This window comes from Macaca nemestrina, chromosome 3 (genome assembly GCF_043159975.1).
Source record: "Macaca nemestrina isolate mMacNem1 chromosome 3, mMacNem.hap1, whole genome shotgun sequence".
NCBI classification, from domain to species: Eukaryota; Metazoa; Chordata; class Mammalia; order Primates; family Cercopithecidae; genus Macaca; species Macaca nemestrina.
This window is the reverse complement of record NC_092127.1, coordinates 119010869-119031922: the sequence shown is the minus strand read 5'-3', so window position 1 is coordinate 119031922 and position 21054 is coordinate 119010869. Positions and strand designations below refer to the sequence as shown.

The following is a 21054-nucleotide window of genomic DNA, read 5'->3' as shown; positions in this document are numbered from 1 at the left end:
TTTTTTGTTAAAATTCTCCAGATAACTACAATGTGCAGGTATGGTCAATAACCATTGGCCCAAGAAGATAATGACATAAAAAGGTTGATGACAGAACTAATGGTAGAAAGATAGTAAGCCACTTGCTAAAATCTTCTAAGAATTAGGGAGAGAAGTATGAGATCACTTGTATGATGAATTACAATAAGGTAGGGTAACAGGTGTCATAGTCTAATGGGAGTCAATGTGCTCAACAAAGAGCATTTGCAAGTGAGAAGAGAGTATATTCATACACACACACGTTTAACCATTTTGTGGACGGATAACGAAAATAAACTTTGACTTCATTTCTTATTATTTTGAACTAAATGGAAATAAAAGTCAGTTAAGAAAGGTGCCTGCACCTACGTTCAGGGATTTGCCTATATCTCACCATGATAAAGTTTGATTTGAATAAATTTTATTTAATTTTAGAATTAAGAATATCGCTAATATAAAATTATAAAAACCTTATTTGTAAGAAAGAGAAAATAAATTGACTAGAAAGTTTATTGGCAAATCTAGGTCAAGCTCCATAATTTAAAATTATTTAAAACAAAATTAAAAACATCTATAAAAAGTCAGAACATTCAGTATTTTAAGATAAAACTGTTTTTCAAAAAAAATCATGGTTATGAAAACAACAATTTGGCAGACTATACATTTTTAAATTATAGAAAACATTAAAAATAAAATATCTAACAAAAATGTCTTGCTGTTGTTTTTGGGGAAAAGGTGGGGACAAATATTTTTTATTTTATTTACATATATTTATTAAAAGATGTCCATATGGTATTGCAAACAGTCCCACGTCTCTTGTATTTTGCTGTAATATATGAATTCACACAAAGGAGATGGGATACATAAAATTACAAAGGCGGGAGAAAAGCAAACCAGCCCACATCCTAATACACACTAAAAAGGTCATAATTCAGATATATACGGCATATTAGTTTTAGAAAAAGAGCACTGCCCACCCCCAGGTACACACACACACACACACTTCACTTTATTAAACCACAAGAGGAAACAAAATATAAGTAACTGATCTTTCACTTTCCTATGTTAGTTTTTATGTTTTTCGATCATAATGAAATATATTAAGAACAGATTTTCTTCACGATTGATTTTTGTATCTGACATTCTTTTTTGTACTTCTGTTGTTTCATTAACATAGGTATACACCCAAATTCTTTAAAATTACAACTTTGAAAATTAATTATAAAAAGATATTTTCCACGTATATGCCACAGTTTGGCGTTAAAATGCCATTTTGGGGAACTGGTAAATTATAACACACAGGTTTAGAAGAAAAAGAATGGTATCACTGAATGTATATTGGAATTTAACAAAATGTTTTACTGTATTTGCCCCATATACTTTTTTTTTTTTTTTTCCTGAGACAGTCTTACTCTGTCACCCAGGCTGGAGTGCAATGGTGCAATCTTGGCTCACTGCAACCTCCACCTCCCGGGTTCAAGCAATTCTCCTGCCTCAGTCTCCCAAGAAGCTGGGATTACAGGTGCCCGCCATAAAGCCTGGCTAATTTTTGTATTTTTAGTAGAGACGAGTTTCACCATGTTGCCCAGGCTGGTCTCAAACTCCTGACCTCAGGTAATCTACCCGCCTTGGCCTCCCAAAGTGCTGGGATTACAGGTGTGAGCCACCGCACCCGGCCTACCCATATACTTTTATACTTTGAAACCTTAGATTAATACACTGAGGAATTTTATTTCCTAGAAAAATGCCCCAAATTTCCGTTCTATTGTTTTATACAAAATTCTGCATATAGCTTTTAGTTTGCTTTTGATAGAATCTGTGTTACACAGAGAGTCCATGTGATGATAGTTAAAATAATATTTTACATAATATATAAATGTTTCTTTCTCATCATAGTTCTTCTAGGTGGCAATAACACATTATATATGGTAATCATTATTTTACCAAGATCTCTGCTATTATAAGAAGACCAGACCTGAATATATTCCCCTTGACAACAGACAGTAAATCTATGAGATAATTTTAAGAAAAAGTTAAGCATGACAGCATAGCATCAAAGTTGATCATTCTTTGTGAATACATTAAGATATGGGCTAAACATAGGCATGAAAACTAAAAACAAGTACTGTAATATTTACATACATATATCATGGGTTATTAAGAAACAGATTATTAAAGAATAATGTGAATACATTATATTAATTCACAGTATAAACATACTTTTAGTAATTTAATTCATGAATAAAAAAACATAGATATAACATTAGGCACTATCAATACATATTCTTGTTCTGTCATATATATGAAAATATACATACAGATATAGTTCTTTTAAACCAAACTTTTTAACATATTCACTGATTTAAATAAAAGTTGACAGAGGTAGAATTTGTGTCCATGTTCATGATTTTCAGCAACAAGTACTTCAAATATTTCATTACTGTTCTGTTCTTCTAAAAATCCACATAGGAACTCATTGAAAACCATTATTCTGAAAGGCGGGAAATTGAAAAGTGGGTTAAGAGAAAAATGATGAAGTTATTCAACATATTCATAAAAAACTGAAATTCAGTAATGTTTTAAATGAAATTATAGAATCTAATAAAACTCTGTGACCAGTTACATTTAAGAAGTACTGTTCTACTTCTTAAAATTCAAGTACTGTTTTATTCATTGTACTTTATTCACTTATTTATTTATTTATTTAGAGACAGGTTCTTGCTGTGTTACCCAGGCTGGAGTGCAGTGGCATGATCATAGCTCATTGCAGTCTTGATCTTCTGTGCTCAAGTGATCCTTCTGCCTCAGCCTCCAGAGTAGCGGGAACAACAGGTGCACATCACCATACCTGGCTTCTTTTTTTGGTATTTAGTAGAGACAAGGTCTTACTATGTTGTTTAGGCTAGTCTCAAACTCCTGAGCTCAAGTGATCCTCTCACTTTGGCCTACCAAAATGCTGGGATTACAGGTGTAAGCTACTCTGCCTGGCTTATACTTTTGTTTAAAAAAGTGATTTTTTGTTTCTTTATTTATATGTCTCTGTATTTTATGTTTCCTCCGTGAATCTGTGTGATACTGCATTATAATAAGAAATACAAACTGGGTGCAGTGGCTCATGCCTGTAATCCCAGCACTTTGGGAGGCTGAGGCAGGAGGATCGCTTGAACCCAAGGGTTCAGGACCAGTCTGGACAACATAGTGAGACCCAATATCTATTTAAAAAAATACAAAAATTAGCTGGGTGTGGTGGCACACACCTGTAGTCCCAGCTACTCAGGAGGCCAAGGTGGGAAACTGCTTGAGCCCAGGAGTTCAAGGCTACAGTGAGCTCTGATGGCACACTGCACCACTCCAGTCTGGGCAACAGAGCGAGACCGCGAGACCTTGTCTCTTAAAACAAAAAAAAACACACAGAAATATGGTCATATGTTCCATAATGATATTCTGGTCAATGACAGACTGCATAAAAGACTGTGGTCCCAAAAGATTATAACAGAACCGAAAATTTCCTATTGCTTAGTATTTAGTATGCTATGCTTTTAATCATTATTTTAGAGTGTACTCTTACTCATTAAAAAATAAAAGTGAACTATAAAACAGCCTCAGGCAGGTCCTTCAGGAAGTATTCCAGAAGAAGGCACTGTTATCACAGGGGAGGACAGCTCCGTAAACATTATTTCCCTTGAATACCTTTCAGTGGGGCACCATGTAGAGGAAGGAGACAGTGATACTGATGATCTTGACTCTTTGTGGGCCTAAGATAATGTGTGTGTTTGTGTCATTGCTTTTAGCAAAAAACTTTAAAAAGTAAAACAAAAGATTAATTTCATAAATAGAAAAAAAGCTTATATAATAAGAATATAAAGAAAAAAACATTTCTGTACAGCTATGAAATCTGTGTTTTAAGCTAAGTGTCACTATAAAAGGGTCAAAAAGTTAAAAAAAATTAAAAAGTTTATAAAGGAAAAAAGTTATAGTAAGCCAAGTTTAATTTATTATTGGAGAAAATTAAAACAATAAATTTAGTATAGCTAAGTATACAGCGTTTATAAAGTCTATAGCAGTGAACAGGAATGTCCTAGGCCTTCACATTCACTCACCACTCACTCACTGACTGACCCAGAGCAACTTCCAGTCCTGCAAGCTCCATCTGTGGTAAGTCCCCATATAGGTGTACCACTGGTTATCTTTTAAACTGTATTTTTACTGTACATTTTCTATGTTTAGATGCACAAATACCACCGTGTTACAACTGCCTACAGTATTCAGTACAGTAACATGCTGTACAGATTTATCGCCTAGGAGCAAGAGGCTATACGATATAGCCTGGGTATGCAGTTGGCTATATACCGTCTAGGTTTGTGTAAGTACATACATTCTATGACATTTGCGCAATGAAAACACCTAAAACAAATTTCTCAGAACATGTCCCTTGTTGTTAAGCAATGCGTGACTGTATATATTGGGTCTCTGCCCCTGGTTCTTGGTCCACAGCTCCTTGTAATCTCCACAGTGATAACTGTGTCTTTTGCAAGCAAATGAGATGACTGGTGGCTAGGGGCCTCTAGACAGCTTCAGGACAGGAGCTGATCACCACAAAGTCCAAAGCATGATTAGAGAATTGGGCCACTGACCCCACACCTCAACCTCCAAAAAGAGGAGAAGGGCTGAAGGTTGAGTTTATCACCAATGACTAATGATTTAATCGATCATGCCTACTTAGTGATACCTGCATAAAACCTCCAAAAACTGGGTTCAGGAATCTTTCAGATAGCTGAACACTTGGTGATGCTTAGAGGGTGGTGCGCCATGAGAACGCACAGAAGCTTTGAGCTGGTTTCCTAATAATTGCCCTATGCATCCCTTCCATTTGCCTGTTAATCTGTATCCTTTGTAATAGCCTTTTCAATAAGCAGGTAAATGTAAAATGTTTCCCTGAGTTCTGTGAGCTGCTCTAGCAAATTAATAGAATGTGATGAGGGGGTTGTGGAAACTTCATCAGTCAGAAGCACAGATCACAACCTGGGACTTGCGATTGGCATCTGAAGTCAAGGGGAAGGGATTTGTGGGACTGAGCTCTTAATCTGTGGGATCTGACACTATCTCCAGGCAGATAATGTCAGAATTGAGTTAAATGTTGAAACTGAGATCAGTTGGTGTCTGCTGGAGAATACGGTGCCTGAAGTGGTGTGCTGAGTGGTGTACGAGAATCGGAAAAACAGTTTTGTTGGTTTTTCCTACTCAAATAGCATGCATTAGATATGACAGTCAAAAAAGAAAGAATAAAAGTTGGATTATATATTTTAAGTATTAAGAGACACTAATCTGAGATGCCATTTTTTAGTTGAGCAATTCATTTTTTTTTCCTTGAGCAATTCATTTCTGAGTGCTTGGGGAAATCCCTTAAAATTAGTTTTGGTGACAATATTTAGAAAATATGAGTGGAAATGGATTAGTAAATAACAATCTCAACATACCTCAAAAATTAATTGCAAATTATTACAAAGTTATAAATTACGAGTTTGTTAATGGTTATAGAAGTTTTCTAATCCGCATGTACTAGAATCATTGAAATTTTAAAAAATGGAAAATAACAAGTGTTGGTGACAATGTGGAGAACAGGAACCCTCATGCATTGTTGGTGGAAATATAAAATGGTGCAGCATGTGGAAAACAGTTTGGCAGTCCCTCAGAAAGTTTAACAGAATTGCCACATGACCCAGCAATTCTAGTCTTAGGTATATACCAAAAGATTTGAAAACAAGGACTAAAACAGATACTTATACACCAATGCTCACAGTAGCATTATTCACAATAACCATATGGTAGAAACAACCCAGGTGTCTTTAAATGATGAAAGGATTTTTAAAATGTGGTATATCCTACATCTGGATGAACCTGGAAAATATTATTCTAAGTGAAATAAGCCAGACACAAAAGAACAAATGTATGATTTCACTTATATGAAAATGTAAAATAGGCAAATTCATAGAGACCAGAAAAGTAGATTTGAAGTTACTAGGAGCTGGGAAGGTGAGGTCTGGGGATTGGAGAGTGATTGTTTAATGGGTACAGAATTTCTGTTTGGGGAGATAAAAAAATATTAGAATTAGATAGTGGTGATGGGTGTGGTGCCTCTAGTCCCAGTCACTCCCGAGGATGAGGCAGGAGGATTACTTGAGCCCAGAAGTTTGAGGTTTCAGTGAGCTATGATCATGCCACATCCTTCCAGTGGCAGAGTGAGACCCTGGCTCAAAAAACAAAACAAAACAAAAATGCAATGTCTAATTCATCACAGTTTTAGGGATTGCAGGAATCTACGTTCCACATCAGTAGTTCTTAAAGTGCAGTCTGGGGATCCCTGAGAGTCCCCAGTACTCTTTCAGGGACTCTACAAAGTCAAGCTTATTTTCAAAAACCAAGGAATTATTTGCCTTTCACTCTTATTTTCTTACAGGTCTACAGTTGAGTTTTTCCAGAGCTACATGATGTGAAGAGACAGAAGTAAATATTTTAGATTTGTGGGCCATAGGGTCTGTCAAAAGTACTCAACTCAGCCACTGCAGTAAAGCAGTCTTAGACAATCTGTTAACAAATGGGTGTGGTTGTGTTCCAATAAAGCTTAATTTACACAAATAGGCAGTGGTATGGATTTGGCTTGCAGATCCTAGTTTACCAACCAACCCCTGATCTAAACTGCAGCTATGAATCAAACATGAGAAAATGTCTGTGTCACACTCTTACAAGGCTTTGTAACAAGAAGGTGAACCAACACCGGATCACATGAAAATAACACAGCAATTTAAGAAGGACACAGTGACTACAGTGAACACTGAGAAGTGGTCCTCAAAGTGAAAGAGAAAAATAAATGCCTTAATCAAACACAAAAGCAAAAGCAGAGCAATCAGGAATCATTTAAACCTAGGCTCTACAAACATGAGGGCATCAGTATGTTAAAGAACAGCACATAACTAATGTTCACAATGAGGATTCTGAGTCAGAGGAAATGTTCAATTATCTTCTATATATTTCTATCAAAAGAGGCAAAGAAATGTATCAATTTAAACAAGACTGGCGTAACTATTTCTGTCAATGAGTATGCATTTTCACAGTCACTACCTGTCAAAGCCTGGGTCTGACTCACGTTTCTTTCCCATTCATTCTCATCTCCAGTGAATTAGCACATCCCTTTGATCCTTCCTCAGTCAAATGCATCCTAGGACTTTCCAACTACTCTGGAAAACAGTTTTGCCATATCTACTAGAGCTTGAACATACATATATCCAATGATCCATCACTTTCACTTCTAAGTATAACCATAGCACTATTTGTAATAGCCCAAACTGGAAACTACCAAATGATTATCAAGAGAAGGAGGAGTAATTGAATTGTAGTAAGTTTCCATAATGGCATTCCATACACAGCAACAAGACTGAACAATCTACAAGTACACACAACAATACGTACTGCTGAGAAAAAGAAGCCAGGAACATGATTTCATTTACAAAATGTCTAAAAGTAAGCAAAGAGAAATCTACACTTTTAACAGTCAGGACAGTTACTTTTAGACCAGGGCTTATGACTGACACCCAAGAGAGGTTAGTTTTGTTTTATTTTGTTTTTTTTGAGATGGGGTTTTTCTTTGTTGTCCAGGCTGGATTTGAACTGGGCTCAAGTAGTCCTCCGACCTCAGTCTCCTGTGCCAGGCTTTATATTTTATTTTATTTTTTTGAATGGAGTCTCACTTTGTCATCCAAGCTGGAGTGCAGTGGCGCGATCTGGGCTCACTGCCACCTCTGCCTCCTAGGTTCAAGCAATTTTCCTGCCTCAGCATCCCGTGTAGCTGGGACTACAGGCGTGCGCCACCATGCCCAGCTAATTTTTCTATTTTTAGTAGAGACAGGGTTTCACCATGTTGGCCAGGCTGGTCTTGAACTCCTGACCTCAAGTGATCCACCCACCTCAGCCTCCCAAAGTGCTGGGATTACAGAGGTGTGAGCCACCATGCCTGGCCTGTTGTTTTTTCGATTTTCATGCAGGTTACCTGGATGTGTTCAATTTGTTCATTGAAAAACTTCATTGAACTATGTATCTATGATACGGTACCTTTCTGTATATATATCATAGTTTACTTTAAAAATTCAGTCCTAGTTTTCAATATTATACTAATCCTGAACTATTATACTGCTCATTTCATACCACTTACTGGACTCTCTACCTCTAGTTCCTATCCTTTCCAATATGGTTGAAAGACAGGTGTGAAATTAATCTACCAGAAACAGCTCTTTCATCTTGACCCTTCCCTTGTACCCATCCTATACATAGAAGGACTGACCTTCATGGTTTCCCTTGACTTACAGAATAAAGTCTATAATCTCTAATTTAGCTTCACATTCAATATAATACTCTATATATTCCACTCTAAGTTCCAAACCTTTCTCCCGCATTATTCCCCCACAGCCTGCCCTTCCTGCCAGGTTGGGACTACTGTGCCATGTGTACTCCTGTTTCTATGCTTTGTCTACATTTTTACTACCTATTATTTGTAGCTTGAATTTAGGCCTTCATCAAAGAATACCCTGTGATAGCTCATATTGTCATTTAACGTTATGCTGTAGATGTCTTCTCTTTTTAAATTCAGGTATAATTTACATACGATAAAATGCACGGGCCAGCCTGTAGTCCCAGCTACTCAAGAGGCTGAGGTGCGAGGACTGCTTGAGCCTGGGAGTTTGAGGCCAGCCCAGGCAAGACAGTGAGAACCCTGTCTTTTTTTTTTTTTGGAGATAGCGGCTTGCCTTGTCATGCAAACTGGACTGTAATGGTGCAATCATAGTTCACTGCAGCCTCAGCCTTCTGAGCTCAAGCCATCCTCCTGCCTCAGTATCCTCCCCCACCCCCTAGCAGCTGGTAGCTGGGACTACAGGCGTGTGTCACCATGCCTGGATAAGTTTCGTATTTTTTGTAGAGATGGGGATCTCACTATGTTACCCAGGCTTGTCTCAAACTCCTAGCCTCAGGTGATCCTCCAGCCTCAGCCTCCCCAAAATGCTGGGATAACAGGTGTGGGCCACTGTGTCTGGCCGAGACCCCATCTCTTCAAAAAAAAAAAAAAAAAAGCACACACTGTAAATGGTCAGTTTTATGAATTTTTACAATTGTATATCCCCACATAACTACTATGACCAAGATACAGAAACTTTTCCGTTACTCCAGGAAGTTCTCCTGGACGCCTTTCCAGGCAATCTCCCCTCTCCCAATGAAGAAAACAACTTTCTGAATTTTTACAACCGCAGATTAGTTTTGCCTGTCCTTGGTGTTACATACATACCTTTCTGATAATTACGCATTTATATGTTCAGGAGAATGTGAAGGAGACCTCAGAGTGGAACTAAGGGGTGGTGTAGGAAGACCATGTCGACGCATCTCTTGGATTGCTCGTTCTCTATTAGTAAAGATCAAACAAGAGAGAGATAAACGCAAGCACCAGGAAAAATAAAAAAGTAGTATACAAATATAATAGTTATTAGCAAATTTGTAATAAATTATTTAATTAGTATTGCTATTAAATTTAAATCCTATGTTTTTGTACAATTTTTTAGTGGATAAAAGATTTCAATTAAAAAATTAAATATTATATGTACAGTGAGGAGCATTTTGCTTCTAAGGTATTATTTTAATGACAGCCTGCTATTCTGACATGGTTATAACATAATTGCTTTGAACAATCTCTTATAGTACATATTCTTTAAATTGAAATCTTTTATCCACTACTTAAAAATCATACGAAGACATAGGATTTAAATTTAATAGTAATGCTAATATACTAGTTACACTAATTATATATATACTAATATACTATATACTATACCATATACTATAACACTAATATACTAATTACATATAATATATAATATATAATACATATTATATGTAAATACATTATAAAATATATAATACAATATATAATAATATAATATACAATATATATTTTATAAATATATATTATATAATTGCTTTGAACAATCTCACAGTACATATTTTAATTGAAATCTTTTATCTACTATTTATATATTATATGAGATATATTCTATATATTTATGTATTATGTAATATATATTAGTATATTATATATGTTATTATGTATTATAATATGTATCATATATTATATATTATAATATAGATTAGTATATTATATTATATATTAATTATAATACATATTATATATAGTGAAAATACATAGGATACTAACTGAATACACAGATAGACACACACAAACACTAGATGACGAGATGTTAAACTCAAAAAGGCTAATGGTGAGTATGGAGGGCAAAAATTTACAGATAAATTAAATTTTCTTCTTTATACTTAAAAAAATTATAACAAACCTGTTTAATGTGTTTTTTTTTTTTTTTTTTTTGAGACGGAGTCTCACGCTGTTGCCCAGGCTGGAGTGCAGTGGCGCGATCTCGGCTCACTGCAAGCTCCGCCTCCCGGGTTCCCGCCATTCTCCTGCCTCAGCCTCCTGAGTAGCTGGGACTACAGGCGCCCGCCACCGCGCCCGGCTAATTTTTTGCATTTTTAGTAGAGACGGGGTTTCACTGTGGTCTCGATCTCCTGACCTTGTGATCCGCCCGCCTCGGCCTCCCAAAGTGCTGGGATTACAGGCTTGAGCCACCGCGCCCGGCCTAATGTGTTCTTAAAAATTAAATGCCTACATGCTAGGCCCTTCTGTGGGATTTGGTTCTGGTAACCACCCCTGGCTTTCATGACACTACATTTCCTGGTTCTCTTTCTACCTAGATGATTTTTCCTTAGCTGTGTTACTGGATCCTTTTCTCCTGCCTATACTTTGATGTTCCCCATAACTAGGTTTACTCGTTCTTCTTTTGTTTTTTTTTTGGTGTGTGTGTGACAGTCACTTGCTCTGTTGCCCAGACTCAAGCACAGTGGTACAATTATACCTCAAACTCCTAGGCTCAAGTGATCCTCTCACCTCATCCTCCTGAGGAGCTGGGACTACAGGTGCACACCTTCATGCCCAGCTAATTTAAAAAATGTTTATAAAGATAGGGGTCACACTATGTTGCCCAGGCTGGGCTTGAACTCCAGGCCTCAAGCGATCCTCCTGCCTCAGCCTCCTGAGGAGCTGGGACTACAGGTGTGCACCTTCATGCCCAGCTAATTTTTAAAATGTTTTTAGAGATAGGGGTCACACTATGTTGCTCAGGCTGGTCTTGAACTCCTGGCCTCAAGTGATCCTCCTGCCTCAGCCTCCCAAAGTGCTGGGATTACAGGCATGAACCACCATGCCAGGCCTACCATATCATCTTGCACATATAGCTAGCCCTCTCCCATCTTCCCGCCTCAAAATTCCCAAAAGTCAGATTGGAAAGAATCTATTGTCTCTATTATGCTTGCCTTCCCTGTGTCTGGGTCTGTCCCCACCAAGAATGGGGATTATGTTGCCATCTCCTTTGTGGGCTATTTATAGTCTCTGGACTAGACTCTTTCTGCCTTGAGCTCTTCAGTGTCTGAGATTTCTAATTAGTTTGGTGCTTCTCAAGATTTCTTCATTATTACTCTCCCAAAGGAACTTTTCTAGACTTTTTCCTCCCCAGATTATCCCTTCACCCCATTAAATTTTAATACACTGCTTATGTCCTGGCCCTTTGGAGAGACATAAACCATTCTACTAACTTATACTACCTAAAATTTTTTTGCTACCTCTATCCCCTACCCCCAAGAAACAATTTCTTCCTTTGGAGGACGGGAAGTAACATTGCACCCATGAGAATGCATGATGTAGGTGGATAGTAAAGAGCAAGAAAGACATGGTCATGAGGCTCAAGGTTTCATTGAGGCCTAGAGGCAAAGAAAAGGGGGAGGAACTGTGGGGAGGTCTATAACCCTGGGCAATAGAGAGCTTGATTTAGGACTTCTGATTTGCAGAGAATTTAAGTTATCACTAAGAAATGGAAATCATTATATATGTATAGTTTAGTACATTCAGAAACTAGATCTTCTAAATTACAAGAAATTATCAATCCTGCTTTCATGTCTCTGCTGCTACCTAAGGCTTAATTTTTCGTTGGCTGGTTTGTTTTCTGAGACAGGGTCTCACTGTTACCCAAGCTGGAGGGCAGTGGCACGATCACAGCTCATTGCAGCCTCAACCTCCTGAGCTCAATCAACCTTTCCACTTCAGCTTCCTGAGTAGCTGGGACTACAGGCACCCATCATCATGCCCCAGCTAATTTTCAAAAATTTTTTTGTAGAGATGGTGTTTTGCCATGTTGCTCACGCTGATTTCAAATTTGTGGGCTCAAGTAAATCCACCTGCCTTGGCCTCCCAAAGTGCTGGGATTGCACAAGTCCTTTATGAAATTGTAAATATTGATTTCATAGCACACACTTCAAACAGCAAATCACCATAAAGTTTTGATGTAAATAGGTAAGAATAACTCAAAAACTGATCTAACAAGCAACTTGGCCACTATTTGAGAATGAAATCTCAGGAATGCAGACGTCTATGGTGTTAACATAGTAGCAAAGAGTAATGGAAGAAAAGTAACGTGGCAATTGATTTGCAAGTTAGACTTTAATTTAAAGCAGGTCTCTTTCCGGGTTTGTAACACTTGGGGATTAAATTTTTCAACATAAAGCAAATGAACCAAATTATGAGTGAATATGAAAATTACTAAGCTATAGGGAATACATTGGAGAGGTTAAGGGTACAGGTTTTAGAATTAAAACCTGTTTGGTTTTACTCTTGGTCCTACCATTTACTATTTATGTGATCTCAGTTTCCTTTATGTAGGCATAATAATAGATTGTTGGTGGGATTAATCAGACACTTATATAGTGTCTGGCCCACATCTGTTAACTGCTGTTACTATCTTCAATATCATTACCTTTATTATGATTTGCATGTGGAACATCCTACTTGAACCATACATTTCGGAGCTCTTGTACGGATTGTTGTTCCTTCTCTACACTCTCTGAAATAACTGTGGGCTCTAATTTTGCCCTACAGAATGCTATAGGAAATATTTATACAACACTTGCTATTTTACCTTATTTTTCAGATTAAACAATTTTATTCAATAAATATTTATAAAGCATCTGCTATGTAATACTTGCTATTTTAGTTACTGTAGAGCTGTTATCGTCCCCAGTACTTGTTGCCTTTTTTAAAAGGAAGAATTGCCAAAGAAATGTACTTTATGTATTAGCAAGTTTGCTATTTGTAAGCCATATTAAATACTTTCTGAAGTATGATAGAGAACGCATAAAAACACTGTCAAATGTTTAAAAAATTTGTCTTACCGTTCATATCTTTCAGTTGAGATCTGCCTTTTCAGGGCATCATAATCTGTTTGTAACTGTGCCACTTTAGCTCGAAGCATGGTGTTTTCCCGGCTTTGACTAGTTCTTAAAAACAAATTTAAAAATCCAGAAATAAATGTTCTGTTTTGTAAAGTCAAGTGCTGTGGTTTTTTAAATTAATAAAGAGAAGATCAAGACCTTTCAACAAGAATTCTCTAAACTTGTAGAGTTTTTATCACATTTTCTTTTTCATTCATTTATTTATGAAACATTTACTGAACATCTATTACATACTAAGCACTAAAGCAATGCTAGGGATACAAATTTGAATGGGACATAAACTGTAATATCAAGATGTAAAGTGTCGTCATTGGCTCTTTCTTGACGCTTGCCTTGGAAAGAGAAATATTAATATTTTTAATACCTTTCAAAAGCTCATTCTTCCATGCGTACTCTACTCTGGGTTTCCTTCCCTCTTCCTACAAATATGTCTAAATCCTTCTATTGTAAAAGTATTACATCATCAATCTCTCCCAAAGTAATCAATACACGTAATGTGGGTCAAATCTCGTAGCCTTTTTAGAGTCCTTTTTCCTAATCTACAGCATAAAACACAGCCACCTCTTCTTCTCCTGAGAACGCTCTCTCTGAATTCACTGACTCCTCTGTCCATTCCTCAAATGTAGGTGCTTTCCTAATGTTTTCTCTTCTCATTACTCTGCCACAGTACCACCTCTGTAGTGAAGATATACAGGTCTGCACCTCCCAACACGATGTTTCTCCCGAGCCAGTCTCCTAAATTTCCAAAAGCAGCAGACATATAAGCCAAGTATTTTGGTTTTGTACATCCTTCATATGCTTTTTGTTTGTTTGAGACAGAGTCTCGCTCTGTCGCTCAGGCTGGAGTGTAGTGGTGTAATCTCGGCTCACTGCAACCTCCACCTCCTGGGTTCGAGTGATTCTCGCGCCTCAGCCTCCTGAGTAGCTGGGACTACAGGTGTGCACCACCACACCTGGCTAATTTTTTTTTTTTTTTTTGTATTTTTAGTAGAGATGGGGTTTCACCATGTTGCCCAGGCTGGTCTCAAACTCCTGAGCCCAGGCAATCCACCAGCCTTGGCCTCCCAAAGTGCTGGGATTACAGGTGTGAGCCACTGCACCTGGCCTATCCTTCATACTCTTAACCTTTCCTCCACTTCAAAAAAATTAAAAAATTACCCTTCACAAGCAATTGTCTTTGCATAAATTGACTTAAGACACTTACAATTTGCTTTCAGAAAGGGTTAACTTCTCCTTAAGTAGCTGGATTTCTGTATCCTTCTCATGGGAGGTTAAGTGAGAATGAAATTCTTTATCTCTGTTTGTAGCCAACAATGATTCGAGGTTTTTAACTGTATGTCTCTCATTTGACAGTTGTTTTTTCAATAGGTCTGACTCTGACTTTACATTTTCTAATTCCACTACAACCTACATGAAAAACAAAGTAAGATTACTTCAGTACAATTTAAATTTACTCTGAAAAAATTATGTATATGACAATATAGCTCTGTGGAACTAGTCATCCATCACTTGTTTCATTTTGGGTATTGGTTAAAGATTATGAACCATTTCTTTAAGTATAAGAAAGACACTTTATTTTCAAAATAATCTTTGTTACTATGGGCTTATTTGGCTATAGGATCTACTCCAATCCTCAAATAGTGTTCAGTCATGGTACCTTGTCAAGAGAGGGTCATTAAGATAAAATCATAAGGGCAATTAGATCCTTCTGGTTGAATATGCTTACTCTGACTACATGATCAAGTCAGTATTGCAGCTTCTCAGTACTTGAAAATAAGGATACTACTAGATGAGTGAAAATTGAAAACAACCATGTTTGAAAACAAACACTAGGTTATTTAAAGTAATGCCTCTGTTTGGGAATGGCAAATTCTAGCTAAATAGACTTGTTTAATTAAGATTTAAACACCTTGAGATTTTTATCGGGAAAAATATTCTATTTTGGAAGCACTGAACCGTTCAATCCTTCCTTCAAGTCTTACTTTTTTTTTTTTTTTTTGAGACAGGGTCTCACTCTGTTGCCCAAGCTGGAGTGCAGTGGCACAATCTCTGCTTACTGCAGCCTCAACATCCTGGGCTCAAGTGAACCTTCCCCGCCTCAGCCTCCCAAGTAGCTGGGACTACAGGCACATACCACATTCCTGACTAATTCTTTGTATTTTTTGTAGAGATAGGATTCTGCCATGCTACCCAGGCTGGTTTCAAACTCTGGAGCTCAAGCAATCTGCCTGACTTGGCTTCCCAAAGTGTTGGGATTACAGGTATAAGCCTTCATACCTGGCCTCAAGTCTTACTTTTAAACAGAGAAAGAATGTAGTAGGATATGCTCCTAATTTATAATCAGAAAATTCATAATTTCCTAAATATCCATCTATTCCAAAACAGCACCCACTTTCATCATTACGTTTGCCTGAGAAATCTTGCAAAGAATCAAGCAGTCAAATCTGGTTGTCAAAATCCTGTAGTCAAAAGTAACTACTGTAGGCCGGGCACAGTGGCTCACACCTATAATCCCAGAACTTTGGGAGGCCGAGGCCAGCAGATCACCCGAGGTTGGGAGTTTGAGACCAGCCTGGCCAACATAGTGAAACCCCATCTCTACTAAAAATACAAAAATTAGCCAGATGTGTCAGCAGATGCCTGTAATCCCTGCTACTCGGGATGCTGAGGCAGAAGAACTGGTTGAACCCAGGAGGCGGAGGTTGTGGTGAGTCGAGATCGCGCCACTGCACTCCACCCTGAACGACAGAGCAAAACTCCATCTCAAAAAAAAAAGTAACTACTCTAAAAGGAAACAAATATATGCATGGTGTGGTGAATGCCAAAGTAAAACAATTAGAGTAGGGCTCAATACAACAATTTGCCAAGACAATTTCTCTTTCTTACCCTCTCAAACTCAAGGTTTTTGGAATTCAGTTGCTGCGTCATAATATCTTTGCCTGAATCAAGTTTAATGCAAAGTTCTCTAAGAGATGATAAGTCATTTAATACTGTTGCTTTCTCATCTTCTTGATGTCTCAGCTCTTCTTCTAATCGAGACATGGCTTTTGCCATTGATGAGATCTGAGATTCATAAGCATGATGGGCATTTATGTGCTGAAAAAAGAAAAAGAAACAAGTAAAAAGTTAAAATAACCCAAACATTTTAAGAACCTGAATGTGTACAGCCAACAATTTCACTTCAGAAAAATATGACAGTCAATTTTTGCTTATTTTAAAATACTCCCAGGAAGCTGCCTACTATTTAAAGATGGCCTATTTAATGCTTAACAAAAGGAATTGTGTATAATTATTAATCATGGTAACTGTGTACCTCATGTGTATATTTATATATTTGGAAGATGTAAAAAAGAAAGTTATTGTGTCAGGGGGTTGTGGATATGAGGAATTTTTGAAATTGCATTAAATTTTTCCTTTATAAATTATCTTTGTTATAATAATGCCATTTCAAGAAAAAGTAACATATATACATATCACTCCTCAACTGTCTTCAGTTAAATTCTAAATTCCAAAAATGGGGTTTATTTCAAAACTAAATACCTGAAGAAATTTAAATTTAACTTAAATAATAGTAAGTAACTTTTTAATATTTTAATAACTGAAATAATGGAAAAAATTTCAAATACTGATACATTTTTTAAAGAAGAATCCACAGTTGAAATTTCTCACAATTTGAATTATGAGTAATAAATACAAACTGATATAAACTCTACTTCTGGGTTTTGGGAAGAATTCTGCATTTGAAAAATAAAATTATTGCAACAGGCTATTAAAATGGCTGGGTACAGTGGCTCACGTCTGCAACCCCAACACTCTGGGAGGTTGAGGCGGGAGGATCACTTGAACCCAGGAATCTGAAACCAGCCTGGGCAACATAGTGAGAACCTGTCTACAAAAAAATACAAAAATTAGCTGTGTGGTGGCACATGCCTACAGTCCTTGCTACGTGGGAGTCTGAGGCGGAAGATCACCTGAGCCCAGGAGTTCAAGGCTGCAGTGAGCTATGGTCAAGCCATTCCACTCCAGCCTGGCCAATGGTGCAAGACTCTGTCTCTTAAAAAAAAAACTCCATGAATCCACATTGAAAATCTAATATTGTGCTGTGAAGATTCAATCAACTTCAACAATCGCAGAAAAGTATTTAGATTTTTTAGTGCATTACTAAAAGCTCCCCTAAACAAATACTTTATTGTGAAATTGGCTTATACTTTAGTAAAAGCTAATTTCATATACTACATAAGAACACGAACAATAATAAAGAACAAAATAATTGAAGATTAGTTGAGAACAGTTGCTGAAAAACTCTTCTGAAGGTTGAAAAGGATTCCTTTAACTAGTTATTATACTCTTCTTAACAGAAAACTTTTAGAGACAATGTATTAGTTCCCTAGGGCTGCTGTAACAAACTACCACAAATGAGGTGTTTAAAAAAAACAACAGAAATTTATCCTTTCACAGTTCTGGAGGCTGGAAGTCCAAAATGTGGGTGTTGGCAGGGCTGGCTCCTTCCAGAGCTTCTGTGGGGGAATCTGTCCCATGCCTCTCTCCTAGCAACTGGTGGATGCTGCCAGGGCTTGGTGTTCACTGACTTGTAGACATATCACTCCAATCTCTGCCTCAATCTTCACACAGCCTTCTCTGTATATACGTATCTAAATTTCCCTCATCTTTGAAGGACACCCATCATTCTCTGGGTTAAGGCCTGCCTTAAGCACAACCTCATCTTAACTTGTTCATATTTGCAAAAACCCGGTTTCCAAATAAGGTCATGTTGACAGATACTGGGGGTTAGGATTTCAACGTATCTTTCTGGTGAACACAATTCTCCTACCCTCTGGTCCCCCAAAATTCATGTCCTTTCCATATACAAAATACATTCACTCCATCCCAACATTCTAGCATCAACTCTAAACCCAAAATCTCATCTAAGCACCATCTGAATCACATATGGGTGAGACTCTGAATATGGACCACATTGGGACAAAATTCTCCTCCATGTACAGACCTATGACACTGGAAAACAAGTAAACTGCTTCCAAAATAAAATGGTGGGATAGGCATACAATAGACAGTCCCACTGTAAAAGGGAGAAAATAAAAGGAATAAAGGAGTTACTAGTCCAAAGTCAGTCTGCAACCAAGCAGGCCGAATCCATTAGATTTCAAAACCCAATAATAATCATTTGTGCCTTGTTTATCTGGTGCTCTGTCCTCTGAGCCAGCCAGGGTGGCCCCACCCTGTGTCCCACAGGGGCAGTGGCCTTGCCCTCTGAAACCAAGGAGACAGACAGTAGCTCCATCATCTGGACCTGTCTGGGCTTGTGGTGGTAGCCACAGCCCCACCAGCCTCTGAGCTGCCCTTGGTGGCCTTGCTGGTCTCTGAGCTACCCTTAGAGTCATTCTGTCCTTTTTTTGAAGGTGAACTAGCAGCCAACTAGCTCTGTTGGTCTGTTTTCTGCTAGTAGGATCCCAGAAGTCCAATAGCCTTCCTTCATTTCATCCCATTTCTGCTTCTTTCAGTCAAAGCTGGCAGTGATTCTGCTGAGATGACTGATTGGATTCATGAGTCACATATCTAATCTCTTCACCAAGAGGTTTTCTAGTCACACTCTACAGCATACTGTCTGGATAGGCTAAGAATTTTCCAAAATCATCAAGTTCTGGTTTCTTTCCTTTTTGTTTTATTGAGACAGGGTCTCACTTTGTCACCCAGGCTAGAGTGCAGTGCCACAATCTCGGCTCACTGCAGCCTTGACCTCCTGGGCTCAGTCCCCCAAGTAGCTGGGACTACAGTCACGTGCCACCACGTTCAGCTAATTTTTTTGTATTTTTTGTAGAGACAGGGTTCTGCCATGTTGTCCAGGCTGGTCTCGAACTCCTGAGTGTAGTTTTTTGGTGGATACAGGTGGATTGCTTGAGCGATCTGCCTGCCCTGACCTTCTAAAGTAGTAGGATTACAGGTGTCAGCTACCACGCCCAGCTTCATGTCTTGGTTTCCTTTTTGCTTTTTAGTTCCTTCCTCCATTTCTCTCTTTCCTCTCACATTTTACTACAAGTAACAAGAAGAAACCAGGCTGTCTCTTCTGCACTTTGCTTGGAAATCTTCTCAGCTAAATATCTGAGTTCATCCCCTTACAAATTCTACTTTTCTCCCAACAGTAGACCATAACTTAGCCAAGTTCTCTGTCACTTTATAACAAGTAACATCTTTTCTCAACTCTTTCTGAGACATCACCAGAGGAAACATTCATATTTCTGGCAAAATTCATCCATGACAACATATGTATTCTGTAAATAACAGAAGTTTTCTTTACAGCTCTCACTTCTTCTGAGTCTTCATCACAATTGCCTTTAATGTCCATATTTCTACCAATGATCTCTTCAAGGCAATCTGGGCTTTTTCTGTCAAGCACTTCAAAACTCTTTCAGTCTCTACTCATTACCCAGTTCTAAAGCCACTTTAATATTTTCAGGTGTTTGTTGCAGCAGCAACCCACTTTCTGGTGCCATAATCTGTATTAGTTTCCTAGGGCAGCTGTAACAAACTGCCACAAATTGTGTGGCCTAGAAAAATAGAAATTATTCTCTCGTAATTCTGGAAGCTAGAAGTCCAAAATTCAGGTGTTGGCAGGTATGGTTCCTTTTGGAGATTCTGAGGCAGAATCTGTTCTTTGCTTCTCTCCTAGTTTCTGATGGCTACTGGCAGTCCTTGACATTCCTTGACTTTTACACATATCACTCTCATCTTTGCCTCCATCTTCACGTGGTGTTCTCTCCTATGTCCAAATATCCATTGTCCTATCCACTATGACCTCATTTTAACTTGACTCCATCTACAAAAACACTTTTTCCAAATAAGAGACTGGGGGTTGGTACCTCAATATATCTTTTTGGAGACTATAATTCTATCCGCTACAGATAGTCAATACTTTCTCCTGAAAGATAAAAATTATAAGACTACACAAACAAAACAAAAATGATAATAATGGCCAACTATTGTATATCAATCTAACCCTGGGTCCCTATACTTTAACTGAACTCACATTTTTTATTATGAGATTTTTATAGACTGTCTTTATGACAAAATCTTATTTAAATCTACATGCAAAAAAATAATGGCGGGCTCTTACCTTATATCATTTGTAAAACTTAACTCAAAATGGATCAAAGACCTGAGTATATGAGCTAAAACTATAAAACTCTTTTTAGAAAACATAGGGGAAAAGCTTTATGACACTGGAGTTAGCAATGATTTCTTGGATATGACACCACAAGTATAGGCATCAAAAGAAAAAAATAAATTGGACTTCATTTAAATTGAAAACTTCTGTACATCAAAAACTGTTGAAAAGGCAACCCACACAATGGGAGAAAGTATTTGCAAACCACATATACACTAAGGTATTAATATCCAGAATATATAAAGAACTTCTACAACAACTTAAAACAATCTGATTATAAAAAATGAACAAAGGATTTGAATAAGCATTTCTCCAAAGAAGATACACAAATCATTAATAAACAAATGAAAAGATGCTCAACATCACTAACCATTACAGAAATGCAAACCAGAAGCACGAGATACCACTCCACTCCCATTACGATGGCTCTTGTAAAACAAAAAATTAAAAAATTACAAGTATTGGTG

At 37.5% G+C, this 21054-nt stretch overlaps 1 protein-coding gene across 6 annotated transcripts in view; it reads right to left on the bottom strand.

Annotated features, from left to right (window-relative positions):
• Positions 1-517: 517 nt before the first annotated feature.
• LOC105463542 (centrosomal protein 135) overlaps positions 518-21054 on the bottom strand; it is a 118502-nt gene continuing 97965 nt past the window's right edge. For 3 of the 6 annotated variants that reach the window (XM_011710708.3, XM_011710707.3, XM_011710706.3), the window contains 5 exons: positions 16294-16503; positions 14612-14814; positions 13348-13452; positions 9350-9463; positions 518-2509 (listed from right to left, as the gene is read on the bottom strand). In XM_011710708.3, the coding sequence (XP_011709010.1) occupies positions 9361-9463; positions 13348-13452; positions 14612-14814; positions 16294-16503 (621 nt within the window). In that variant the 3' untranslated portion in view covers positions 518-2509; positions 9350-9360. Of the gene's footprint in view, positions 2510-9349; positions 9464-13347; positions 13453-14611; positions 14815-16293; positions 16504-21054 lie in introns of those variants that run through there. The other 3 variants (XM_011710710.2, XM_011710711.2, XM_011710709.3) reach the window with 2 other exon arrangements.